The sequence below is a fragment of the Erythranthe guttata genome, chromosome 7 (assembly GCF_056151865.1).
Source record: "Erythranthe guttata isolate IM_541 chromosome 7, IM_541, whole genome shotgun sequence".
In the NCBI taxonomy this organism is placed as follows: domain Eukaryota; kingdom Viridiplantae; phylum Streptophyta; class Magnoliopsida; order Lamiales; family Phrymaceae; genus Erythranthe; species Erythranthe guttata.
In genome coordinates, this window is record NC_142539.1 from 1,178,781 (window position 1) to 1,200,837 (window position 22,057).

The following is a 22,057-nucleotide window of genomic DNA, read 5'->3' on the forward strand; positions in this document are numbered from 1 at the left end:
TCTGTCATTTTCTTTTTTTAATTTAGTCACTAAATCTAATTGAATTTAGAGGGTCGCGGCTAATTTTACCAATATTTTAAAATCAGAATTGGATCGACCGGTTCAACCGAGAACCGCTGCCTCGTTTACTTGAGTATTAAGTGACTATATATATAATACTTATCTTCCCCAAAATCACTGATCGATGTCTGTCTAAATATACACATTATAATTAAAAAATATTCTCACTATCTTAAATTAAAAACCTCATTGACTCAGTCGTATACATGGTAACTAATATGAAATCACAAACAAATAACTTAATAATTAATATGTAATTTTTTTTTTATATATAATAAATTGGAAAAATAAGACAAAATTTCTAGGTACTGTCAAGTAGAACATCATTAAACAGTTAGATATGATCATCTACATTGGGATAATAAACAAAACAAGTCTTTTGACAAAACCCACGAGCTACGGTTAAGGATTGTAGCAACTAGTAATTGGTTGACATTTTATTTAATTAAAACAATTAATTATATATTTAAATTCATTTATTAGATATTAGCCACCTTCTCATGTTGTCTATAAAAGGAAGCCTCCTAACACTCAAATTTGTGTACCTTAAACACTGCTTTATTCAATAGTTTGCACTAGATTTTATCACACAATTATCGATTTTTCTCGTCACGAAAATGAAAACTTTACTAGGGTTTGTGCTCGTGTTTGTGTCTCTTACCGTGGTTTATGGAGCCGGTAAGAAGGCTCCAGTTAAACCCGGTTTGAGATTGGACTTTTACAAAAGCACCCGTTGTCCAAAAGCCGAGCAACTTGTGAAACAAGTTACTGAAGCTCGAGTCCGTAAAGACTCTACTTTGGGTGCTAAGCTTATTCGTCTGCATTATCACGATTGTTTCGTCAAGGTATATATATAGTTCTTCATCGTTTTGTGCTAAAATTAGAATTTTACGTAGATCAACATATTTTCATGCATTTCTATTTTTTTTTCGGAAAATACACGTTATGTTAGGTTCTCGATCATGAACGGCCCATTGATTTAGAAAAAAAATATTTTATAGAAGAATTTGTTAATTTTCAGTTAATGCAGTAATATTATTGTCAACCGTCATACATAATATATTTCCAATTTATATTTGTCTCCGAACAAAATTCTTGCTTAGATTGACAATATATAATAATGTACTTATAAAGCATTTTTTTTTTAATAAATTGTATAGGGATGCGACGCATCGATACTTTTGGACACGGTAGGAACAAATCAATCGGAAAAGGACGCAAGGCCAAATCTGTCATTGGGCGGGTTCGACGTTATCGATGAAATCAAGACACGAGTCGAAAATGATTGCCCCGGAATTGTTTCATGTGCTGATATTCTTGCACTCGCTGCTCGTGATGCCGTTTCTTTTCCTGTAATTTAATTTTCATTTCATCTCTTTAATTAATTATTCTCAATATATATATATATATATATATATATATATATATATATATATATATATATATATATATATATATATATATATATATATATATATATATATATATATATATATATATTTAATTAATTTATGATTATATAAACATTGTTTGTAATTGGTAACAGTTTAAGAGGCCGATGTGGGATGTGCTGACCGGAAGAAAAGACGGCCGGGTTTCTCTTCTATCGGACGTCACCGGCAACTTACCTTCTCCGTTTTCAAATTTTTCGACGCTTCAGAATCTGTTCTCAAACAAAAAGCTAGACATCAATGATCTCGTTGCATTATCAGGTAATTAATTAATTAATCAATTAATATATTTTCACTAAAATTATATATATATATATATACGTATATAATTAAACTTCTATAAATTAATACAGTCACAACTAGCAAAATTCTATTAATTTAGCAAAATATTAAATTATCGAACTAATAATTTAGTAGGCTTTTAGCGAATCGGGACCAGAAGAAACTATTATTTAAGTAAAGTTATATATTATTTTTACCGAGCATTTATTTATCGAGGTTCTACGTGTATAATATAATTACAGGCGCACACACGATCGGAGTGGCGCACTGCGGGGCATTCGCGCGGCGGCTGAACTTCACCGGAAGAAACGACACCGACCCGTCGCTGGACCCGAGCTACGGGGAGTTCTTGAAGAGGCAGTGCCCGACGCCGGTCAACCCCGCCACGACGGTGGGCATGGACCCTAACAGTACCCTCACCTTCGACTCACACTACTTCTCCGCCGTGAACAAGAAGCAGGGCCTGTTCCAGTCCGACGCCGCCCTTATCACCGACCCGACTTCCGCTGGAATCGTGACACGGTTTCAGTCTCCGTCGGCGTTTTTCAGGCAGTTTAAGTTGTCGATGGTGAAGATGGGAGCTATTGAGGTGCTGGTCGGAGATGCTGGGGAGATCAGAAAGAATTGCCGCGTGATTAATTAATCAATCAATCAATTAATCAATTAATCCGTACGTGTGATCAAGTGTGATTGTTGAATTTATTCTTGTGAAATGTTTAATTTTTATTTGTTGCATGCGCTCTAATTAGTAAACGTAACTTGTAAGCAGTTTTAGCTTTTGTTTGTTTTCAAGATTATTAATAAATTGATGTGTTTTCGTCATAAACAAACATATGGAAAATATGGAGTAGAATTGGGGGTACGGTGTAAATTAGTCGCGCTCGCCAGTTTTTTTCGAGCTCAAGCTCAAGTTCAAGTTAAATTTGATGAGCTCAAGCTCGAGCTCATCGAGCTTTCTTTGGATGAGCTCCAACTCGTCCAACTCGAGCTCAGCGCATCTCATATTTTATTTATATTTACAATGTTTATACAATATTAATTGTAGTTTCTATTATAAATTCTTTATATTAAAAAATAAAATTACAAAATAAGACATTAGTCTGTAATTTTTTTAATATATATATATATGTATATATGTATATATATATATAACTCGTGAGCTCATTAACAGCTAAAGAGGGGATCGAGGGCCTTAATTTGATCTTGTCTTGGGCTGAGTTCTATAAAAGAAAATGGCTTGGGCTGATTCAGCCCGAAATAGTAATAATAATAATAATAATAATAATTCCCAAGAAAATAAACGTGTTGTTATTTGTGAAGGATTAGTAAAATAATACGACAGAATCCGATAAAAGGAAAAAAGAAAACCAATATATATATATACATATATATGACCAAGTGGAATTAGATTATAATATTTTTATTAAAGTATATTGTGCGTGTCGAGTTATCGTCTCCAAAACAAAAACCCTCAATCCGAAATTCAATTTTTGTTTTCTAGGGTTCCGCCATGGAAGAGGGCAAAGCGACTGAAGCAGCGATCGCCGCCGAAATTCAATTACCAGAAGCAATCATCCAACGCATACAATCTCTCCTCAGCAGGAAACAAGCCGCTCAAACAACTCTCCTCTCGAAATCGTGGTACAGGGCCTGGTCGACTCGCCCCAAGCTCGCGCTCGACACGCGCGATTTCCGATCTCCGAGCAGCTTCTCGGCGTTCGCAGCGAAGGCGATGGAGAGGTACGAGGAATCGGATCTGAATATCGAGAATTTGAGGCTGTATCTGGACGTTCGGAATCGGGAATACAAATCTCTGGCCACTCAGTTGATAATCAAAGCGCTGAAGATCGGAGTTTTGAATCTGACTGTTGAGTTCCGCGTCGCGGATTCCGTATCCCCTGCGGCGGCGGCGGTGGTGGTGGAATCGCGAGTCGAGACGGTGGTGCGGTGGTCGGTGACTGGCCGTGAAATTGGGCGGGGGAAGAATTGCCTGCGGCATAAACCCCTGAAATCGATCGGAGAGTTTGTAATTGATGAAATATTTGGGAATATGATTCCGGTGTTACCGCCGGTTGAGAATCTATGGTCGTATGAATGCGGTTGCTTGGCTCAGTTGAAGAAAATTACTATCTTCAGAGATGTGGTTGCATAGGGGATTTTCATTGTTCATAGGTTTATTTTCATAGCCACTTTATTTTTTTTTTTTTTTTTTATTTTTTTATTTTTTAATTTAAATTTTATTTGGTACCTTTTTTTTATTATATATGATTCTGAATTTATGAATCTTTGATTATCATAATAGTATTTGAATTAGATAGATTTGCAGCGATCCGGAACTACAATAAAATCTCGATAAATAATAACAGTACTTAAATAAGTTTCTTTTGGTCTTGACTTGGTAAAAATTCCATTAAATTATGAGGTCGATAATTTAATATTTCGTTAAAGTAATAGAATTTGCTAATTGCGAATATATTAATTTATAAATGGTTAACTGTAATTGATTTATTGTTTTCTTTTTACTTGCAAACAAATATGACCATTAATTTAAATACCAATGAATAGAAATACAGTCAAAAACTTCTACTTGCGAACAAAATTTGAAGCATCATTAATTTAATTCAAACAACAAAGAATAAATCGATTTTTCACATTATGTGTTCAATTAAAAAAAATAGCTTGTATATTATTTTTTTATACTCAGCACACTGAAAAAATAGTTATTTAGCATAAGTTTAGTTTTAATATCGTTATTTTGCCTAAGTTTAAGGGGTTTCGTAATTTACCCAAATAAATAAATAAGATAATGATAGAATAAAAGGGGGTGGAATTAGGTTTTAATATTTTTATTAAAGTATTGTACGCATCAGTCATTCAGTTGTCGTCATCACTCCAAAAACCTTAATCCGAATTCAATTTTGATTTCTAGGGTTTTCGCCATGGAAAAGGGGAAAAGGATTCAAGTGATGGAAGCAGCTGAAATTCAACTACCAGAACCAATCATCCACCGCATTCAATCTTACCTCAGCGAGAAACAATCTGCTCAAACAAGCATCCTCTCGAAATCATGGTACAGCGCCTGGCTCACGCGCCCCGACCTCGCGTTAGACGAACGCAATTTCGCCGCAGCAGCAGCACACAGTTTCTCGGATCACGCGGCGAAGACGATGGATAGGTACGAGAAATCGAATCTGAAGATCGAGAATTTCAAGCTATGGCTGCACATTGGGAACAGGGATAGAAGATCTCTCGCCAATGAATTGATCCGTAGAGCGCTGAAGATCGGCGTTTTCAATCTGTCTCTCAAACTCCGCCTCCCGGATTCCATAATCCTCACGTCGACGCTCGAGACTCGATTCGAAAACACGGTCCGGTTGTCGGTGACTGGGCCGGCGGCGGTTTGTTTGCGGCATAAACCACTTATATTGATCGGAGAGTTTGCAGTGGATGATCTCGTCAATGAGGACGTAATTACGCTATTCCCATCGATCGAGAAACTGTGGTCGTACGAATGCGGCTGCTCGGCTAGTGTTCGGAAAGCTACTCATGTTAGGGTTCTGGAATCAAAGATTCAGCGTCGGGGATTTTCACTTTTCCATTACTGATTTTTTCATTTTTCATTTTTCATTTAATTTAAATTTAATTTTTTTTACCTATTTTATTTATATGATTCTGAATTTTTAAGAAACACAGTGGAGTAAGTAGTTTTATAATCTTTTTATATGTATCTATGCAACATACAGCTTGCAATCTGATTATACGAAACTAAAATCAGAGTTTAATCTAAAGACTAAATATATAACTAGTTTTAATTTTGGAGAAATTAATGTTGTAATAATTGTTACAAATTCTAGGACATAATCTCTAGTGCTTCCCTTGCTTTGCCAAGAATGTTACATACAGTTGCTGCAATGTGAGAAGGTGTTAGCCCGGCTTCCATCTGTTGATCGATCGGCGATCCGTGGTCGATATATCGGTCGGGCAGAACCAATGGCCTCCACTAAAAAAAAAATCAGTTATTTATAGTCAATACACAGGTTTATTTCAATATAATTCTAGAACGGAAAATCAGCATTCCGTCGATTTCGATCCGAAAATTTTCCATTTTGGAACAATACTTTTCATTCTGAAGTTCGAATCCGATTTTTATGATTTTTTTTTTGGAACAAAATTGGAATATTTATTAGATTTCGATTTTCGATCCAATTTTAGTTTACGAAAATTCGGGTTATATTTTGAAAATTACGCATATAATATCAATATTATTATGTATTTCGTATTATAGGTTATCAAAAAATTTGAATTTCCAAAAATCCGCGTTTTCTGATAGGAAAATTTTTCGATTAAAGGAGTAAGTTTTCCACGTCCGAAAAAAATTGAAATTATGATCTAATTCGTCCGATTTCCACCCCCGAATTAAAACCAATTTAGAAATAAAGAGAAGTGATACTAAATGATTCAAGATTTGTACCTTCAAATTACCATCAAGAAGTCCATCGAGAGCCATGAACTGCGCTACGTGGGATCCGAACCCACCGATGGAACCTTCTTCAACAGTGATCAAGACTTGGTGCGATTTGGCCAAGCTTCGTATAAGATCATGATCCAACGGCTTACAAAATCGAGCATCAGCAACCGTCAACCTTATACCGTGGGGCTCCAACAATGCAGCTGCAGCCATACAGCTCTGGACAGCTGTCCCGTATCCCAATAGAGCCACTCTCTCCCCTTCGATCAATACTCGCCCCTTCCCTATCTATAAAAAAAATACTCAAAACAAATTAACTCAGTCAATAACGGTTTTTTGTGTTTTCATGAAGGGCAGTTTAGTCAACTATGTATCTTTTCCTAAAATTCTTTCACATTAATCGAAACCCTAAAATAGTGAGGGGGGCCAAATATACACTAAGGTTGTCGGGGGGGCGACAATACTATACTATACTAGGTTTTTGAGAAACGGTAGGAGGGTCATGACCCCCCTACCTACCGTTTTAAACAACCGTTATTTTGAAACAGACACAAAAAAATATTATGAGTAGAAAAAAAAATGTACCTCAATGGGAATGCCCTTATTACCCTTTGGCAACTCTATCCCTACACCATTGCCTCTCGGAAAACGGAAACAACTCGGTCTATCGTCTATAGCAGCTGCAGTTGCAACCATGTGAAATAATTCAGCCTCGTCTGAAGGAGCCATCACCACCATGTTCGGTAAACATGCCATATAAGTCACGTCGAACGCTCCACAATGTGTGGGCCCATCTGCCCCAACTAATCCAGCTCTGTCCATAGCAAATCTCACCGGAAGCTTCTGCAAGTCCACGTCATGCACTACCTGCATTTTTTTGGGACAACATAGTACAAATATTAAGGAATCTTGAAATTCCAAAAAAAAAAAAGAAAAAGAAAAGAGAAAAAAGAGATGGATATTTTGTTACCTGGTCGTAAGCTCTTTGCAAGAAAGATGAGTAGATTGCGCAAAAGGGTTTAATGCCTTCGCAAGCTAAACCTGCGGCGAAAGTTACTGCATGCTGTTCGGCTATTCCGACATCGAAGCATCTTGTCGGAAAACGGCGTTGGAAGAGGTTTAAGCCGGTCCCACCTCCCATAGCTGCGTGTATCGCAACTATATCCTTATCCGCTTCTGCTTCGGCTATCAAAGCCTCTGCAAAGTAAGTTGTGTATGACTGAGTCGGAGCGCTCGATTTGAATTGCTTTCCAGTTGCCGGATCGAATTTCGTCACTCCTGAAAAAATGCTAACTCGTAAATTTATTGCAAAAAGAAAAAACATTTAGGGGTGATTTTTTTTTTCTTTTTTTTTTTTGATTTTACCGTGATATTTATCTGCGGCTTTTTCTGCGTAAGGGTAACCCCTGCCTTTCTCGGTGATGACGTGGATCAAGACTGGACCGGTTGTTTTAGTACTTTTGACTTCATTAAGGATTGCTGTAAGGTCGTCAAGATTGTGACCGTCGACTGGACCGATGTAATAAAGTCCGAGTTCTTCAAAGAATGTTGAACCCGAACCGCTGATTAGGCCACGGGCGTATTCGTCTACTTTTGCTGCCAGTTCGTGCATGGGCCCACCTATCTGCTTCGTCACTCCCTGCAAAAAAAAATTATTATATTACTAAGTAAGGAGAAAATCGAACGGATCAGATTGGAACTAGAATTCTCGGGGGAAAATAAAACATTTTTTTTTTTTGACTCTTAATACTAACCTTAGCAACTTCTCTTAGTTCTCTAAGCGGACGATTAGACTGCAACCTGCTCAAAGCACTGCTCAACGCTCCCACGGGAGCAGTGGGCCCATCCAAATTAGCAGTGGGTAAAGAAACTTGTTTGTTATCATTAAGAATAACAATCATGTCTGAATCAAGATATCCAGCGTTATTCATTGCCTCGTACGCTTGTCCAGCTGTCATCGCCCCATCGCCTATTACAGCCACCACGTTGTTCGATCTCCCTTTTAAGTCCCTCCCCACAGCCATTCCTTCTCTCAGCCAAGAAATCCAAAAAACATAAGAATCAAAACCATCGTAAAAATCATGTCAATATAGTGACACTAAAAATTTATCTCTAATTCTAAGGAGCTATTAATGACAACTACGGGGTGAAAATCTGATGGATCGGATCGGATCGGAATTTGCACTTTCGAAAAAATTCCAGTTTTTTTGGAAGTCATAAACTAATTCCAATTCCGTTAAAAAAAATCAAAATTTTGAAAATTGGAGCGAACTCGTCCAAAATCGGAAATTCTCGGATTGGAATTGGCGGAATTCAAAAAAATCCAAATTTTTAGTCACTTCAAATATAAAATGCTTTATAATATTGATATAAGTGTAATTTTAGGAAAAATCGGATCTTTCGGAATAAAAAATATTATTCCAAAATCGGAAATTTTCGGATCGGAATCAACAAAAATCGTAAGCATTTAGTGACATCATTTTCTTGAAGTGTACGATGTATTACCTAATCCAGCAGAGATTGTGGTAGAACTATGGCCGGTGCCAAAGCAATCGTAATCACTTTCGGACCGTTTAGTAAAACCCGAAAGACCGTTTGTCTGTCTTAAAGTCGGCATTTTGTCTCTTCTTCCGGTCAAAATCTTATGCGGATATGACTGCATCATACATAAATAACAAGATTATCTAACAAAACAATAACATGCACTAATTTCTTTTTTTTATTAAGATTAAAAAAAAATGGTAAGTAACTATTACTTGATGACCAACATCCCAGAGTATTCTATCTTGAGGAGTGTTGAAAACGAAATGAAGGGCAACAGTTAGCTCGATTACACCGAGACTCGAACCGAGGTGGCCGCCGGTTTTCGAGACATTGAAAATGACATCGGATCGTAGTTCGTCGGCTAGTTGCTTCAGTTCCTGTATTAATAATTAGAGTGCTGATTAAGACAAACAACTGAAAATCTTGAAAAATAGACATTTGCTGAGTTCGTTATATATATATATATATATTTATGTGTGTGTGTGTGTGTGTGTGTGTGTGTGTGTGTGTGTGTGTGTGTGTATACCTTTGTGGAGAGATTCTTCATGTGAATTGGATAGTTGATAGTGTCAAGAAGTGGAGTTGGGGGTTTTTGGGAGAAGTATTCACCTCTTTCTGACAGTGATGCATGAACTCCATTTGCACTTTTTCTTACCTTCTAAAACAAAAAGCCACTATTTATAATTTATAAATAAATTAAAAAAGAAAAGAAAAAAGAAAGAAAAAGGACAAACATTTCAATTAGTTGTTATAAATTAGGATAAATTACGGCCACCTTGAGCTAAGGTCAAACTACGAAGAAAAAAAACCCTCCCATTTGTGTAATTACAATCACCCCCTCGAGTATGAATCTTCTTAAAAGTCCATCCCTTACGGTATCAAATTCAACGGAATCTTGTAGATTCTGTAGAATGTTCTCAAGTTTGTACTCGTTTTGTGCAAAAATACCTTTTATGATGCACCACAATCTGATATTTACAAGCCAAGAGACACATCTTATAATCATCTTGTTTCAAAATGTGGAGCTCGAATGGAACAAAACGGGTACAAACTAGATAATATTTCATATAATCTAAAAAATTCGACTAAATTTGACACCACAAGGGTAGTCGTGTAAGAAGATCCATAATTGCGGGGATGGTTTTATAATCACCCAAACACAAGGAATTTTTTCTCGTAATTTGACCTTATATTAGCGAGCGGCCGTAATTTACCCTATAAATTATTATAATACTAAATTTAGAGATGAAGATACAAAAATGGACCCAAACACAAAATAATATAAACAAAGATGTATACAGTATACCCAATCAGATAAGCACAGTTACCAAATCAGAATCTAGACCACACAAATCTATTTATAAAAAAAATGCTAAAAAAATGAAAATCTGATAACTCCTGTTCAAGATTCAAGATTGGCACATGGGCACCTTCGAAAATAAAAAATTAAAAAAAAAATGAACAAATTTCAGACCTGGTGATTCTTCTTGCAGCAAGGGTGGGGCTGTAAACCCGACCCGTTTAGCCAATGGGTACCCGTTAACCCTTTGCTCAAACTCCCAGTAAATGGAAATGCGCAGAGAGCCATCGCATATGTATCTATATATAATTATATATATACACACACTTCTGTACAAAGATTTTAACCGGGAAAAAAAAAAGTGAAGATTTAGCTCAAAATAATAATCAGCTCTTACTCTTGTCTGCTCACACACACATTCCAACTTTACTGTGTGTTTTTTTTTTCACTCTCTGCTTATATTTGAACTATTAAGGAAGGTAAGAAAAAAAGGTTAATTTTTGAATGATTGTGTGTGTGTGTGTGAAGATGGTAAGAAGGTAGAAGAAGATTTACATGGAGGAGATTTACAAAAAGGAGTTGTAATAAATGCAGAGGATTCTTGATTATTAATCAGAAAATTGGTAATTGCTTTTCTTGGTGGAGCATTTATATATATTGACAGCACAATACCTTTCGGTTTGAGTGTGTGTATGTGTGTCTATATGTGTATGTAAGAGAAACACAGAGGGGGAGGGGTGATGCTATTGGGCCACGTCGACAGAAATCACAAATGGATAGAAATATGATAAATAATAAATTTATTTTTCCAATTGGGAAGAAACGAATTAAAATGAAGAAATGGGCATTGGTGGAAAAAAAACAAATTTTGAAGTTATGGGGGGGGTATGGGTGTTAATTTATTAATATTTTTTTTTTACAAATGAGGTCGGGTTATATAAGTGCACTGAATAAATTATGTTATCGTAAAGTAGTCGTTAATTGTACATGTAACTAAAAGAGCACTAACAAATTATATGCAACGAGTTCGATTTAAACAGTGTTCACGAATGAGATTAAGCTCGAGTCTGCACATGCTTTAATTAGTCTATCAGCTATGTGAGTATTGTTGACTTTTGACTGTAGAATATTTTAGGATAAGAATTTGAAAAATAAAATAATAATTATATGTATTTTGAGAATAGATCAAAATTGAAAAAAAAATAATAACAATAATCTTGTTTTAGGAAAAAAAAAAAATAGGAATGATTTCAAAATTTGCCAAACATAACCTTAAATTCTCACCTTAAATTTGCCAAACATAACCTTAATTTTTAACATCTTTCTTTTATATAATAACCAAATTGTAAGAGAAATAATGTAAGAAACAAACACTATGTGCTGATTTTATCAAGGGGTAAATTACAACTACCTCCCTGAGGTAAAGTCTATTTACGAACAAACCCCTCATTTTTTACACATTACATCCCAACCCTTGTAGTTTGTAAATTTCTTACATACACGTCCCTACAAAAGGGTGTTAATGTAAAAAATCTATAAATTACAAGGGTCTTGATGTGATTATGGAAATACTAGGGGTGTTTCGTAAATAGTCCTTACCTCAGGGGGATGGTTGCAATTTACCCTTTATCAATTACCATTACTATATGAACTGAAAGCCTTGTTTGCAGTTGACCTAAAAAGTGATGGAATTAAAAAATGATTAATTTTAAAAAGAACTAATTTACGTGCAAGACCATATTAATGGCACTAGCTAGTGTCACATTTAGTGGCTAACAATAGGCCATTAGCAATAAATCGTGAACCAATTGGCTTTTGTCAAGTCATCGTTTCGTGCTGGAATTCCACATCTCCACTTTGTTCGAACATTCGTTAGCGTGAGGTAAGACGTAATTACGAAAAAAACCCTTATTGTTTTGCAAATTTACATCCACCTCCCTGTCTATGGCTGAGTAGTCAAACGTAACGAGGATTCGTCATTCGCAATCCGGTTTGAGCTCGAATATGGACAATTCGAAACTCCTATTGCGAATACTATTTATTTTACAAAAATCGTAGATGCACTAAATGCAATACAAAAATTCAACGGAAATTTTGAATTAGCTGCCTAAGAAGAAGAAAAAAAACACGAAGCCTATCTTTCAGATGCGATTAATGTAATAGTCAACAAACTACCTATACGTAACTTCAGATCGGATTGTACAATTCTATCTATAATCCAATGGCTCGAAAAAAGGCAGCCAAAAATTATTGCAGTTCATCTGCTTCTCACAAAATAACATGAAGGAAAACCGAAGGAATTCAACTTACAACCTTAAATTAACGGTTCTTGATTATAGTAACCGAGATAAGGTAACAATGATCTTAAGTGCAATTTCTCGCACAAAATAACCAGAAAATCGATGTATTATGCGAAGAAGGTCACACATTCCATGCAATTAAAGGGCACATAAAGAACCTATGAGCTAGTGACACAATTAGAAGAAAAAATCGGGGAAAAAAGTTAGGTTTAGCTTTTGAGCATAATCGGTCAAAGAGAATAATTAATTTATGCTGCTTCACTCACATAACTAATATCTAACAGCCATGTACTCTAGAGATAGCAAAATCAATATAAATAACGACTAAAAGTCCGCAAAAAAAATTAATAAAACAATAAAAGGCAATGCTCAATAACCGAAAATCTCAAACGAAACAACTATGGGAAAGAAAAAAAAAGGGTATTAAAAGTTGGGCAGAAATCGTAATAAAAACAACAAAAGGCGATTAAGGGGCACTGAATTTAGCTTGTTGACAATGCTGAATAAACGGAGATCTCAAGCGAAATTCAGATATTTATAAATAGAGATTCATAATCGAAATTCCGAATGCAATAAAACGTATGTACTACAGGCCACATTGCAATAGAAAGTTAAATATATATATATACTCACTTCATCTTTTCATCTTTTCTTCGGTGAACAGAACATGTTCTCGTATACGAGGATCGAACTTCTTAAACTCGAGCTTTGTGAAATTGTTTTGGAGCGTCCTGCTCTTTTTGAAGACGTAGAAGAATCCGGTCCCGGCTGAGGAGACGAGCTTTACCAACTTAGCGCCCTTCTTCTTCTTCTCACCCATTTTTACTGTTGAGCAACAATTAACACGCCCAAAAATGAATAAATAAAAATTGGTAAATGCTAAATAACTTCATTGTTTCACATTCAATTGTACGATAACTAACTGATGGAGATTTCTTTTTCATTAGCTCCGATTTGTCGGTACGGAGAATGGCGAGAAATCACCGGAAAAAAAGCAAAAATCAAACAAAAATCTTACTAATATAACAACAAATTATGCACACAGTGAAGCGTGTGTGTGTGTGTGTGTGTGTGTGTGTGTGTGTGTGTGAGAGAGAGAGAGAGAGAGAGAGAGAGAGAGAGAGAGAGAGAGAGAGAGAGAGAGAGAGAGAGAGAGAGAGAGAGAGAGAGAGAGAGAGAGAGAGAGAGAGAGAGAGAGAGAGAGAGAGAGAGAGAGAGAGAGAGAGAGAGAGAGAGAGAGAGAGACCGTTGAAAATGGGCGGAGGCATAGCTCCGGGAGGAGGGGGTGGCGAGAGGAAGCGGAGGGAGTAGGAAGAGGAGGATGAGATAGAGAGCATGTTGCCGGATCACTGTGCGCAGTCAAAATTAGGGATTGCAGTAATTTATCTATATAAATCAGAACCCTTTTCTTTTTTTACATAAATAAATAAGTTAATTTATCTATTATTCAGAACCCCTTTTTCTTTGGGACTTGCTTTTCGCGGTTGCAAAATTGCTATTCGCGGTTATTATTAAAATATTCCATCTCTCTTAAAAAAGAAGGTTTTGAAGAGAATTTGCTTAAAAATCATTCTTGTTGGTGTGATATACGAACACAAATGAGCTCATCGGATGAAGATCGTGATAGCGGATCTAACGAGGTAAAAATTTCGTCTTCTTGATCGAAAAAACTCGAAAAATTGGCCAAACGCCCAACTTGGGCGCCCAAAGAAGCGGTACACGCCCAAGTTGGGCGTGCAATTGGCAGCTCCACGTCCAATGCGGGCGCCCGGCAGCCAACTGCACGCCCAACTTGGGCGTGCACAGCTTCTTTGGGCGCCCGAGTTGGGTGTCCGGTTCAAACCGTTTTTTTTTTTTTTTTTTTTTTTTTTTTTTTTTTTAAATAAATTTTTAATATTCTTTTCAGGACAATACGTCTAGAGTTGAAGTTGATCATACCGATTATTTTACAACAACTCAATTGTTTGACTCGGGGGACGAGTTAGTGGCTTGGGCTCGGTCCGTTGCAAGAGCTATTTTCGTGAAATTAATTAGAAAAAGTACCCCCAAAATAAAGAAAGTGTGTCTGACTTGTGACCTGTTCGGAGGGCCTCGAGAAAGTAACGCAGAGCCGTCCTCGAAAAGGTCTGGTAGCAAAAAAATAAAATGTGGTTTTCAAATCGTCGGAGACCGGCGGTTAGACGATAGATGGGAGCTCAGAATAGTATATGGGAAGCATAATTATTTTCCGATATACATGTCTGGGCATGGGCTTAGTGCATTGAATGAAGCGGAGTCGAAGATTATCAAGGATCTTTCACAAAGTCATGTGCCGCCCAAGAAGATTTTGGCTAACTTGAGACAAAATGGCTTGGGTCTCGATGCTTATTCGAAACAAATATACAATGAAAAGGCGAAATTGAGAAGATTAGCTAGGGGTGACCGTACAGTGATACAACATTTGATTGGGTTGTTTGAGGAGCATAACTATTACAAGTGGTTCCGTACAGATGAAACGACACATGCAGTTATCGATTTGATGTGGGCTCACCCTCTATCTGTCGAATTGTTAAGTAAGTTTCCGTACGTTATACTACTTTGACAGTACTTACAAAACCAATCAGTACAAATTGCCTTTGTTGGAGATTGTTGGTTTTACTCCGGTCGGAAAAAAATTTACTGTTGGAGTGGTTTTTATGCGCCATGAAAATGAAGATCATTATACATGGGTGTTGCAAAGGTTGAAGAGACTTTTCCCTCCCAGATGTCGTAGGCAATATGGGCTCCAAAACTCGGAATCAAATGAGGGTATTTTGGTCCACCGGGTGTCTCACCAATCAACTTCCACGGTCGAGTAGGAAGAGTTTTTTTCGGACCAGGCCGGGACCTCGAGTTTGGGGCAGGAGTAGAACCACCGGAAGTACCAGCCATTGTATAAGCCGGAGGCGGAGGCGGAGGCGGAGTCAAACCGTCATCGTCATCATCATCGGATGGCAAATCAGGCACCGGGAACTGATACTTCTGCTGAAAACGTAGTCCTGGATCGTACTCGTCCTCCTGGGGATCTATATATGTATCCATCTCCTGCTCGGGCTCTGCCTCTGTCTCCTCCTCCTCCTCAATTGTCATACGTGGTTGTACAAAAGCACCAGTCCGTTCCCCACGACGTTTAGAACTGGTAATATTACGGTTGTGCGTTCTGCCCTCCCGTTCCGCAGTACTCTCCTCCACCGGATTTGCAGGAGGACGAATCAGGGGACCCTTTCCTTTTCCCATTCCTAATTTTTTCATCCAGTTAGACATCCTACAAACATAAAACATATTTTAAATTAATTATATTAATATAATTGAATTAACAAAAAAAAAATTAATTCGAACGCCCGGTTTGGGCGTGAACCGGGCGTTCACTCGGCCGGTTCACGCCCAAACCGGGCGTGTGCTGCTCTATCCAACGCCCAAGTTGGGCAGCCAAGGGGTGTTCAAACGCCCGAATCGGGCGTTTGAACACCCCTTGGCCGCCCAACTTGGGCGTGCAGTTTGTAATTTCCGAAAAAAAAAGCCCCTACAATTCGATTTGTAGGGGCTTTAAATATGAAATTGGTTGCGTAAACGACATGGGCAATGTATATTTTACGGAAATTAGTCGAAATTACCTCAAAAAATCGAAGCCCAATGGCTATTCGAGCTTGATTTCTTCTTTTCCGATTTTTTTTTTTTTTTTTTGCTATTTGCGGTTTTTGGGTTTTTGGAGGTTTAGAGAGAGAGAGAGTTTTTTTTTATGAACCGCGAATAGCAAAAACGCAACCGCGAATAGCATTTCCGTTTTTTTTCTACTTAAATAAATAAGTGGGGATAAAAAAAGTAGAAAAAAATTGCAAATTCCAGCCCATTAATAAATTAATAATACAGTCGGAACTAACAAAATTCTATTAATTTAACGAAATATTAAATTATCGAATTTACAGTGTAATAATTTTTTACCGAGTCTAGACCGAAAACTATTATTATTTAAACGAGATTATTAATTTATCAAGATTTTACTGTATTATAATACGGTTCCTACAAAAAAATAATAAATATATATATATAAAAAAATGATGTATATAATATTGGTAGGTTTATGTCAAGTATATTTTTTTATTTGCAAGGACCATTAGCTATTTAAAATCGAATTGTCATGACATTAGCAAACACCAACAACTTATAAAAGTAAAGCAATTATCTGAAATTTATTTACAAATTACAATCACCAACTTCTCTATGTTTACATATCTTCAATCTTCACATGCTATTGATAACTTTGGTTCTGATTTTCTTTCTTTTTTTTCTAAGCAAACAAAAGCGATAAAAGTAACTTGGTCGAATATACACTGCACAGCACCGATCAAACGTACTTTCAGCGACGACTGCACGGCAAGTCAACGAAGAAAAGAAGAAAAGTTGACTTAGATAACTGTTCGAATTATCAATATCAGGACTTGGGATCAAATATTGTGAAAATTAAAAGAAGATCAAATATTCTTCGATTTGATGTCTTTCAACTAATACGAGAACATTTATCAAACAAATTAATAATAATAAAATAAGACGAGAACAAACTCAACACAACAGACCTGTAGTATCTCGAACGAGATTTGGCTGGGCTCCTTCTTGGTGCATAATCAGTTCGAACCTTTTCTTTAGAGCTTGGAGACCCGCGATTTGACTTTTGACTTTTCTCGTCGTGCGGAGAAGACTTACGATGTCTTCGAGACCTTTCACGAGACCTATGTCTTCTATGAAAAGGAAAGTGCAATATGCAAATAATTAGTTATTTTGCATTTTTCAAGGTAAAAATTAGCAAAACCAGAAGAAAATACGAAAAAACAGCTACTAAGATCTCTGATTCTCTCTTACAAGGTTAGCCTGTCGACACACAATTCACATAAAAGAGCACAGAAATTCAAATTCCAAATGCACCGGTTGAAAATAAAACAAGACAAGTCGTCGTCAAAAAACCTAATCGACTGAAGTATGACTTGTGTACCTGAATTTCTTTTTTTCAGAATTTCTGAAAAAAACAAGATACTGTGAAGCACACAATGTTTAAGGGCTCTACATCAATGAACTTCAGAGCCATCAGTAATGACTTTGAAACTTTTTGCTTCTTTGAAGATGGTTTCTTTCTTTCTTTCGCCAAATATACGATCTAGAATCTTTCTTTAACTGGATGGCAAGCAACATCAGTAAATCAAACTAGCAAACTAAGAAGAAAAGAAACAGAAGTTCTGTCGACCATGTAAATATTTTTCAAAAATAGTACCAAGTAATGCAGAAGTTAAGTTATCCACGACAGACTTCTGGAAAGGCATTGATGAAAACGTAACGCAAAAAATCTGTCAATTTACGATTTCTCTTATTAGTCTTGGATTCATTATCTCACTTATTTTCACTTAATATCTGCATAACTCCCATTACCAGATGTATCGTTTGAACCCACCACAAGACATGTAATGCATGCTTAAAGAAATGACATTCTTGCAAGAAAACATAGCAACAAGAGATCATATATTAAGACTTTAACAAGGTAACAATATAAAACCGGCACGGAGAACATTGCAACAGGAGAAAGAAGGGGCCAAAAAATAGTATTTTCCACAGGTGCCAAAAACAAAAGAAATCATGACTGCACACAATAACTTTGTACGTCATATAACGAGAAAAATCCACCACACAAACAACGCAATTATTAATTTTAATACATATACCTCAAGTCAAGCCTTGCTGGAGAACGGGAGCGCAAATAAGCTGCCATATGAAAACACAACCTTTCAGAGAGACAGTTTGTGTACCGTTCAGAAACAGTTTATATGCTTCAAAACTTTCTAGCTGTAAAACCAGCACCAGAAAGAACTTTTTAAGAGTTATATCAATTTTTTGAACAGGTTTAGGAGTTAACATGCCAAATAAGATGAGAAATTTCATTTCTACTCACAGCGATATCTTTGTCTTGGGGAAGACAATGGACTCCGTTTCCAGCGGCTTCCCCGGTAACTGCAAATAAGAGCACGATAACCTAAGTCAATATACCTAGGAACAATGTAATTACCAAGAAAAGACAAACTAAATAAAATGTACAACCTTGGCCCTGTAAGTTTACGCATTTCTGCAGGAGTTTTCTTGTTTATCCTAGTAAGAGTAACAGTTACTACACGCCCAGAAATGACCGTATGATCCAGTTGTTTTTGTGCTTTAGCTGCATCTTCAGGATTCAGGAACTTAACAAATCCAAACCCACGAGGTTTCCTGCATTTTGATTACCAAATATATCGGGCATGATATTTATTTAATTTTTAATAAAAAAAATTGGCCTTATATATATCAGGCATGAAGTTACATATCACAAATCTCGAAACATCGTGCTTACAGTAAGAAAGCATACCCTGAGTAGAAGAAGTTGGGCAGATTAACATCCTCTAACGGGCCAAATTTTTCAAAATGAACTCTAATCTCTTCTCGACTGCAAGGCAAGCACATAACAACTGCAAACTTAAGTCTCATAGATGCAAAACTTAAAACCCGAAAAATCGAAGGGAAACTGATGAAAAGTTTGACTTAAAAAAGAAAGAGTTTGCTTCTTGCACTAGAATAACAATTTTAAAGATGAAAAAATAGTAGTTCAGGGACGGCACCCAAATATTCATATCTAGCAATTAGCCATTTACACGACGTATACATTTTATACTTCTTAAATAGAAAACATTAGTATGCTGCTTAAGCACCATAAAATCCTAACAATCACAGACGAAGTTAGAGTCCAAAATCGATTAAAAACTACCCATAAAGCATGTTGCTAAACTAACACTAGAAAAATATTCACAAGACTTGAGCCCCATCTTGTGGTCGCATAACGAAAATGTAGCATGGTAAGCCAACATGAACAGAGATTTATAAACAACCTCAATTAGTAGACAAAATTTAAATGCTCATGTATATGATAAGTAAAAGTTTTGTCATGTAAGCCATTTAACACGAACATAAAATCCATAATTTTCTGTGGCACTCAGTTTCTTAAACAATCAAGACATACGACAAAAATACCAATGGAAATGTTCAATATCGTATTGCAGTAGTAATATCGTGTTAAAAAATCAAAGAAACTATACCTAATACATACAGTGCTCCATTTACCCAATAACTGACCATGTACGCACAGAGAAGTAAAATGTGACAGCTGTTCGAAAGTTTGTGCTAAAATAGAGGATACTTGTAATACAAAGGAATGCATCTATTTCGAGACATCCGACATACCCCGGCAGACGGCAGTTGCACAAATAACGTACTATGAGCTTATAAAGATAAACATTCAATAATAATAATAATAATGATAATAATAATATAAAGAAATTCTATCATGAAAAGGAGGCATATATCACCACTTCAAGATTCCTGCAACTAACTGAATCAGAAACAAGATAACAAATCATCGCAGAACAAGAAAATAATCAAAATCGGAAAATTCAATCGAAACTATTTTCCAGAACTAAACTCCAGTGAAAAATTCACCACCTCAATCACAACAGTTTCCATATACCCCCAAATTAGTATGATTCCAGGACGAGATTTTCCAAGTCTAACCGAATTTACGTGCCAAGGGTAACGAAATACAGTACAAGATCGCTAGCTCAAAAACGGTAAAACAGCTCGCACAAATGAAATTCCCACACAATTTTTTTTTTTTAAAAAAAAAAATGAAAATGAGAAAACACCTCGTACTGAAAGGAATGTTGGTGACATAGAGGCAAGAGAGGGCAGGCGAGCGTCGCTCGCCGCGCTTGTCTTCCTTACGTGTCGCCGGGCTTCGGCTGCGGCTCCGTATTCGGCGGCGTCCGCGGCTGCTGCTTCGGCTCCGGTGATTCGCCATTGTGAATTATCCGTTTCGTTCTGTTTGGCCGTGGAATTTCAGTTTTGAAACCCTTGGAGAGAGAGAGAAGAGTCCGAGCAGTGTAAATTTTTGGAGGGAGAATGGAAAAGTGGGCAAAGTTTACAAAATATCCCCTAATCTCTTGATAATAACACTTTGGCCCCTTGTTTAGTCTTAAGTTCACAGGTTGGGGCCTTAAATAGGCCTCTCTTTCATAATGTATGTACTATGTAGTCCTTTGAGTGTTGGGCCTTTTAGAAAAATAAATTTATAATATTAAAATTAATTAATGATTAATAATTAATTATACAATTGACCTGATATTTCAATTGAATCTTAGCTATTTGAAAAAGACTGACATTTCACATTTTATTTTTTAAAATCTTAAATTTAAATTGTAATTGAATAATATGTACTCTATGGAAAATGAATAGCTGATTTTAGGCAGTAGTAATACATTTGAACAGCAAAAAATATCAATTTTTAAATCTTTTTATTTCAATTTCTTTTCTTCTGTTGAATCAAACATATGAATCAATGGCAGAATTTTATATAATTATTGTAAAATCATCATAGGGATTCCAAACACAGGGTGTCTGATGCTAAGATATAAAATATAAAAATTATTTCCAGCTGGCACATCATAACATATGATTAAATTAAAATAAATTTCTATCTTTTATTATTAGTACTTAAGAGTACTGTTAGATCTAACAGTTAGCATTTTAAAATATTTAACATGAAACAAATAATGTTTATAACATTGTATCCAATTATACTGTTTTACTTCAGTAAATGTGGCTATAGTTTATCTTCATATATAATAATTAATAACACCAAAAATTTGTTTACATAAGTTATCTTACTGGAAATTAGATGCAACACCTGGCGATTTATATCGGGTGAGTTTGAACCGTGTATCTGATTAAATAATTATCCACTAATCACACATACACATTTATACGTGTAATTATGTGTAAATCTATGATTCAAATACACCCAATATAAATAACCAGTATCTCTTATGATATCTACCCTTTAATTCAATCAAAAAAACCTCTTGTATCGAATAAAGCATCGTTTGAATTTGAATAAGGTAAATTAAAAACTTATGGGACGGAAATAAATAGACCCGGTTCGCTTATCACGATGAATTATACTTTGTTCGATACACTGTTGTCTTCCCGGTGTCTTACCTACCATTCCTTGGTTATTTATGGAGTTATATATATATATATATATATTCAAGAACTAAAATCTGTTCCAGCACATGTCAATTGCACAGTGATACCAATGTTTTTCAACAAAATTTGTCTTGTCTATTTCGATTTCCCATATAATATATTATTAAGGGTAAATTATTTATATAAAAAAACCACTCCTATACTTAGGCTAAATAACGAAAAACACCGTCACATATTAAAAAACCCAAGGTTTGTTTTCGTCTTACACCAACCCTTTACATTATGATTTTTCACGGATTTTTTTTTTATTCCATGGAATAGACCAATAGACTTTACACAATTTCAGATATTTTCTTTCATATGTCACCTATTTAAAAGAAGGCATATAGACTGTACACATTTTTTATCAAAAAAATCGATCAACAGATAATCAGGGGGGATTTTGGTTTATCAAGGGCATGCGGGGATGTTTTTCATTATTTGGCTAAGTTAAGGGGATTTTCGTAATTTACCCTATAATTAATTAAATATCATGGGCTGACAAGATCCCATGTCAATGACAGCTAGCTTCATTCACATGACCTGT

At 36.0% G+C, this 22,057-nt stretch overlaps 6 protein-coding genes across 11 annotated transcripts; 3 read left to right on the forward strand and 3 right to left on the reverse strand.

Moving 5' to 3' along the window:
• The first annotated feature begins 599 nt into the window (after nucleotides 1–599).
• On the forward strand, nucleotides 600–2,623 carry LOC105977782 (peroxidase 24-like). The gene is made up of 4 exons (XM_013003162.2): nucleotides 600–905; nucleotides 1,221–1,412; nucleotides 1,607–1,772; nucleotides 2,036–2,623. Exons 1-4 carry the CDS (start codon nucleotides 678–680, stop codon nucleotides 2,434–2,436), a joined length of 987 nt encoding a protein of 328 aa, XP_012858616.2. The 5' UTR covers nucleotides 600–677; the 3' UTR covers nucleotides 2,437–2,623.
• Nucleotides 2,624–4,732: 2,109 nt separating this feature from the next.
• LOC105949150 (F-box protein At3g59150-like) lies at nucleotides 4,733–5,398 on the forward strand. The gene has a single exon (XM_012972434.2). The coding sequence runs from the start codon at nucleotides 4,733–4,735 to the stop codon at nucleotides 5,396–5,398; it is 666 nt and encodes a 221-aa protein (XP_012827888.2).
• Nucleotides 5,399–5,486: 88 nt separating this feature from the next.
• CLA1 (Deoxyxylulose-5-phosphate synthase) lies at nucleotides 5,487–10,412 on the reverse strand. 2 transcript variants are annotated; one of them, XM_013003150.2, is made up of 10 exons: nucleotides 10,280–10,412; nucleotides 9,332–9,460; nucleotides 9,018–9,182; nucleotides 8,767–8,917; nucleotides 8,016–8,287; nucleotides 7,627–7,900; nucleotides 7,232–7,539; nucleotides 6,847–7,128; nucleotides 6,265–6,549; nucleotides 5,487–5,793 (listed from the first exon to the last, which is right to left on the reverse strand). In XM_013003150.2, the coding sequence occupies exons 1-10, from the start codon at nucleotides 10,391–10,393 to the stop codon at nucleotides 5,644–5,646; spliced, it is 2,130 nt and encodes a 709-aa protein (XP_012858604.2). In that variant the 5' UTR covers nucleotides 10,394–10,412; the 3' UTR covers nucleotides 5,487–5,643. The 2 variants fall into 2 exon arrangements, with proteins under 2 accessions (XP_012858604.2, XP_012858595.2); XM_013003141.2 differs by having other exon boundaries at nucleotides 9,332–9,463.
• A 2,509-nt stretch (nucleotides 10,413–12,921) lies between these two features.
• LOC148768953 (uncharacterized) lies at nucleotides 12,922–13,811 on the reverse strand. The gene is made up of 2 exons (XM_088820570.1): nucleotides 13,652–13,811; nucleotides 12,922–13,230 (listed from the first exon to the last, which is right to left on the reverse strand). Exons 1-2 carry the CDS (start codon nucleotides 13,740–13,742, stop codon nucleotides 13,040–13,042), a joined length of 282 nt encoding a protein of 93 aa, XP_088676696.1. The 5' UTR covers nucleotides 13,743–13,811; the 3' UTR covers nucleotides 12,922–13,039.
• Nucleotides 13,812–14,641: 830 nt separating this feature from the next.
• Nucleotides 14,642–14,986, forward strand: LOC148768954 (uncharacterized). The gene has a single exon (XM_088820877.1). It carries the CDS (start codon nucleotides 14,642–14,644, stop codon nucleotides 14,984–14,986), a length of 345 nt encoding a protein of 114 aa, XP_088677003.1.
• A 1,602-nt stretch (nucleotides 14,987–16,588) lies between these two features.
• LOC105977741 (serine/arginine-rich SC35-like splicing factor SCL28) lies at nucleotides 16,589–20,457 on the reverse strand. Of its 5 annotated transcripts, none has more exons than XM_088820571.1 (7): nucleotides 20,133–20,457; nucleotides 18,806–18,883; nucleotides 18,505–18,669; nucleotides 18,359–18,417; nucleotides 18,132–18,171; nucleotides 16,998–17,159; nucleotides 16,589–16,790 (listed from the first exon to the last, which is right to left on the reverse strand). In XM_088820571.1, the coding sequence occupies exons 1-7, from the start codon at nucleotides 20,285–20,287 to the stop codon at nucleotides 16,781–16,783; spliced, it is 669 nt and encodes a 222-aa protein (XP_088676697.1). In that variant the 5' UTR covers nucleotides 20,288–20,457; the 3' UTR covers nucleotides 16,589–16,780. The 5 variants fall into 5 exon arrangements, 3 of the variants coding, with proteins under 3 accessions (XP_088676697.1, XP_088676699.1, XP_088676698.1); XR_016032104.1 differs by lacking the exon at nucleotides 16,589–16,790 and adding an exon at nucleotides 17,411–17,759 and having other exon boundaries at nucleotides 17,021–17,156; nucleotides 20,133–20,438; XR_016032103.1 differs by lacking the exon at nucleotides 16,589–16,790 and adding an exon at nucleotides 17,411–17,759 and having other exon boundaries at nucleotides 17,024–17,159; nucleotides 20,133–20,438.
• Nucleotides 20,458–22,057: the final 1,600 nt, after the last annotated feature.

What these genes read in the sequence shown, in the direction of transcription:
- LOC105977782 (XM_013003162.2), top strand. Translation starts at nt 678, where the DNA reads ATGAAAACTTTACTAGGGTTTGTGCTCGTGTTTGTGTCTCTTACCGTG. An exon ending in GTGATGCCGTTTCTTTTCCT is followed by an intron (nt 1,413 to 1,606) that starts GTAATTTAATTT and finishes AATTGGTAACAG; the next exon opens with TTTAAGAGGCCGATGTGGGA. An exon ending in TGATCTCGTTGCATTATCAG is followed by an intron (nt 1,773 to 2,035) that starts GTAATTAATTAA and finishes ATATAATTACAG; the next exon opens with GCGCACACACGATCGGAGTG.
- LOC105949150 (XM_012972434.2), top strand. Translation starts at nt 4,733, where the DNA reads ATGGAAAAGGGGAAAAGGATTCAAGTGATGGAAGCAGCTGAAATTCAA.
- CLA1 (XM_013003141.2), bottom strand. Translation starts at nt 10,393, where the DNA reads ATGGCTCTCTGCGCATTTCCATTTACTGGGAGTTTGAGCAAAGGGTTA. An exon ending in CACAATCTCTGCTGGATTAG is followed by an intron (nt 8,288 to 8,766) that starts GTAATACATCGT and finishes GGCTGAGAGAAG; the next exon opens with GAATGGCTGTGGGGAGGGAC. An exon ending in TTCTTGATGGTAATTTGAAG is followed by an intron (nt 5,794 to 6,264) that starts GTACAAATCTTG and finishes TTTTTTTTTTAG; the next exon opens with TGGAGGCCATTGGTTCTGCC.
- LOC148768953 (XM_088820570.1), bottom strand. Translation starts at nt 13,742, where the DNA reads ATGCTCTCTATCTCATCCTCCTCTTCCTACTCCCTCCGCTTCCTCTCG. An exon ending in GCCTCCGCCCATTTTCAACG is followed by an intron (nt 13,231 to 13,651) that starts GTCTCTCTCTCT and finishes GTTGCTCAACAG; the next exon opens with TAAAAATGGGTGAGAAGAAG.
- LOC148768954 (XM_088820877.1), top strand. Translation starts at nt 14,642, where the DNA reads ATGTCTGGGCATGGGCTTAGTGCATTGAATGAAGCGGAGTCGAAGATT.
- LOC105977741 (XM_088820571.1), bottom strand. Translation starts at nt 20,287, where the DNA reads ATGGCGAATCACCGGAGCCGAAGCAGCAGCCGCGGACGCCGCCGAATA. An exon ending in CCCAACTTCTTCTACTCAGG is followed by an intron (nt 18,670 to 18,805) that starts GTATGCTTTCTT and finishes ATCAAAATGCAG; the next exon opens with GAAACCTCGTGGGTTTGGAT. An exon ending in CGTAAACTTACAGGGCCAAG is followed by an intron (nt 18,418 to 18,504) that starts GTTGTACATTTT and finishes TCTTATTTGCAG; the next exon opens with TTACCGGGGAAGCCGCTGGA.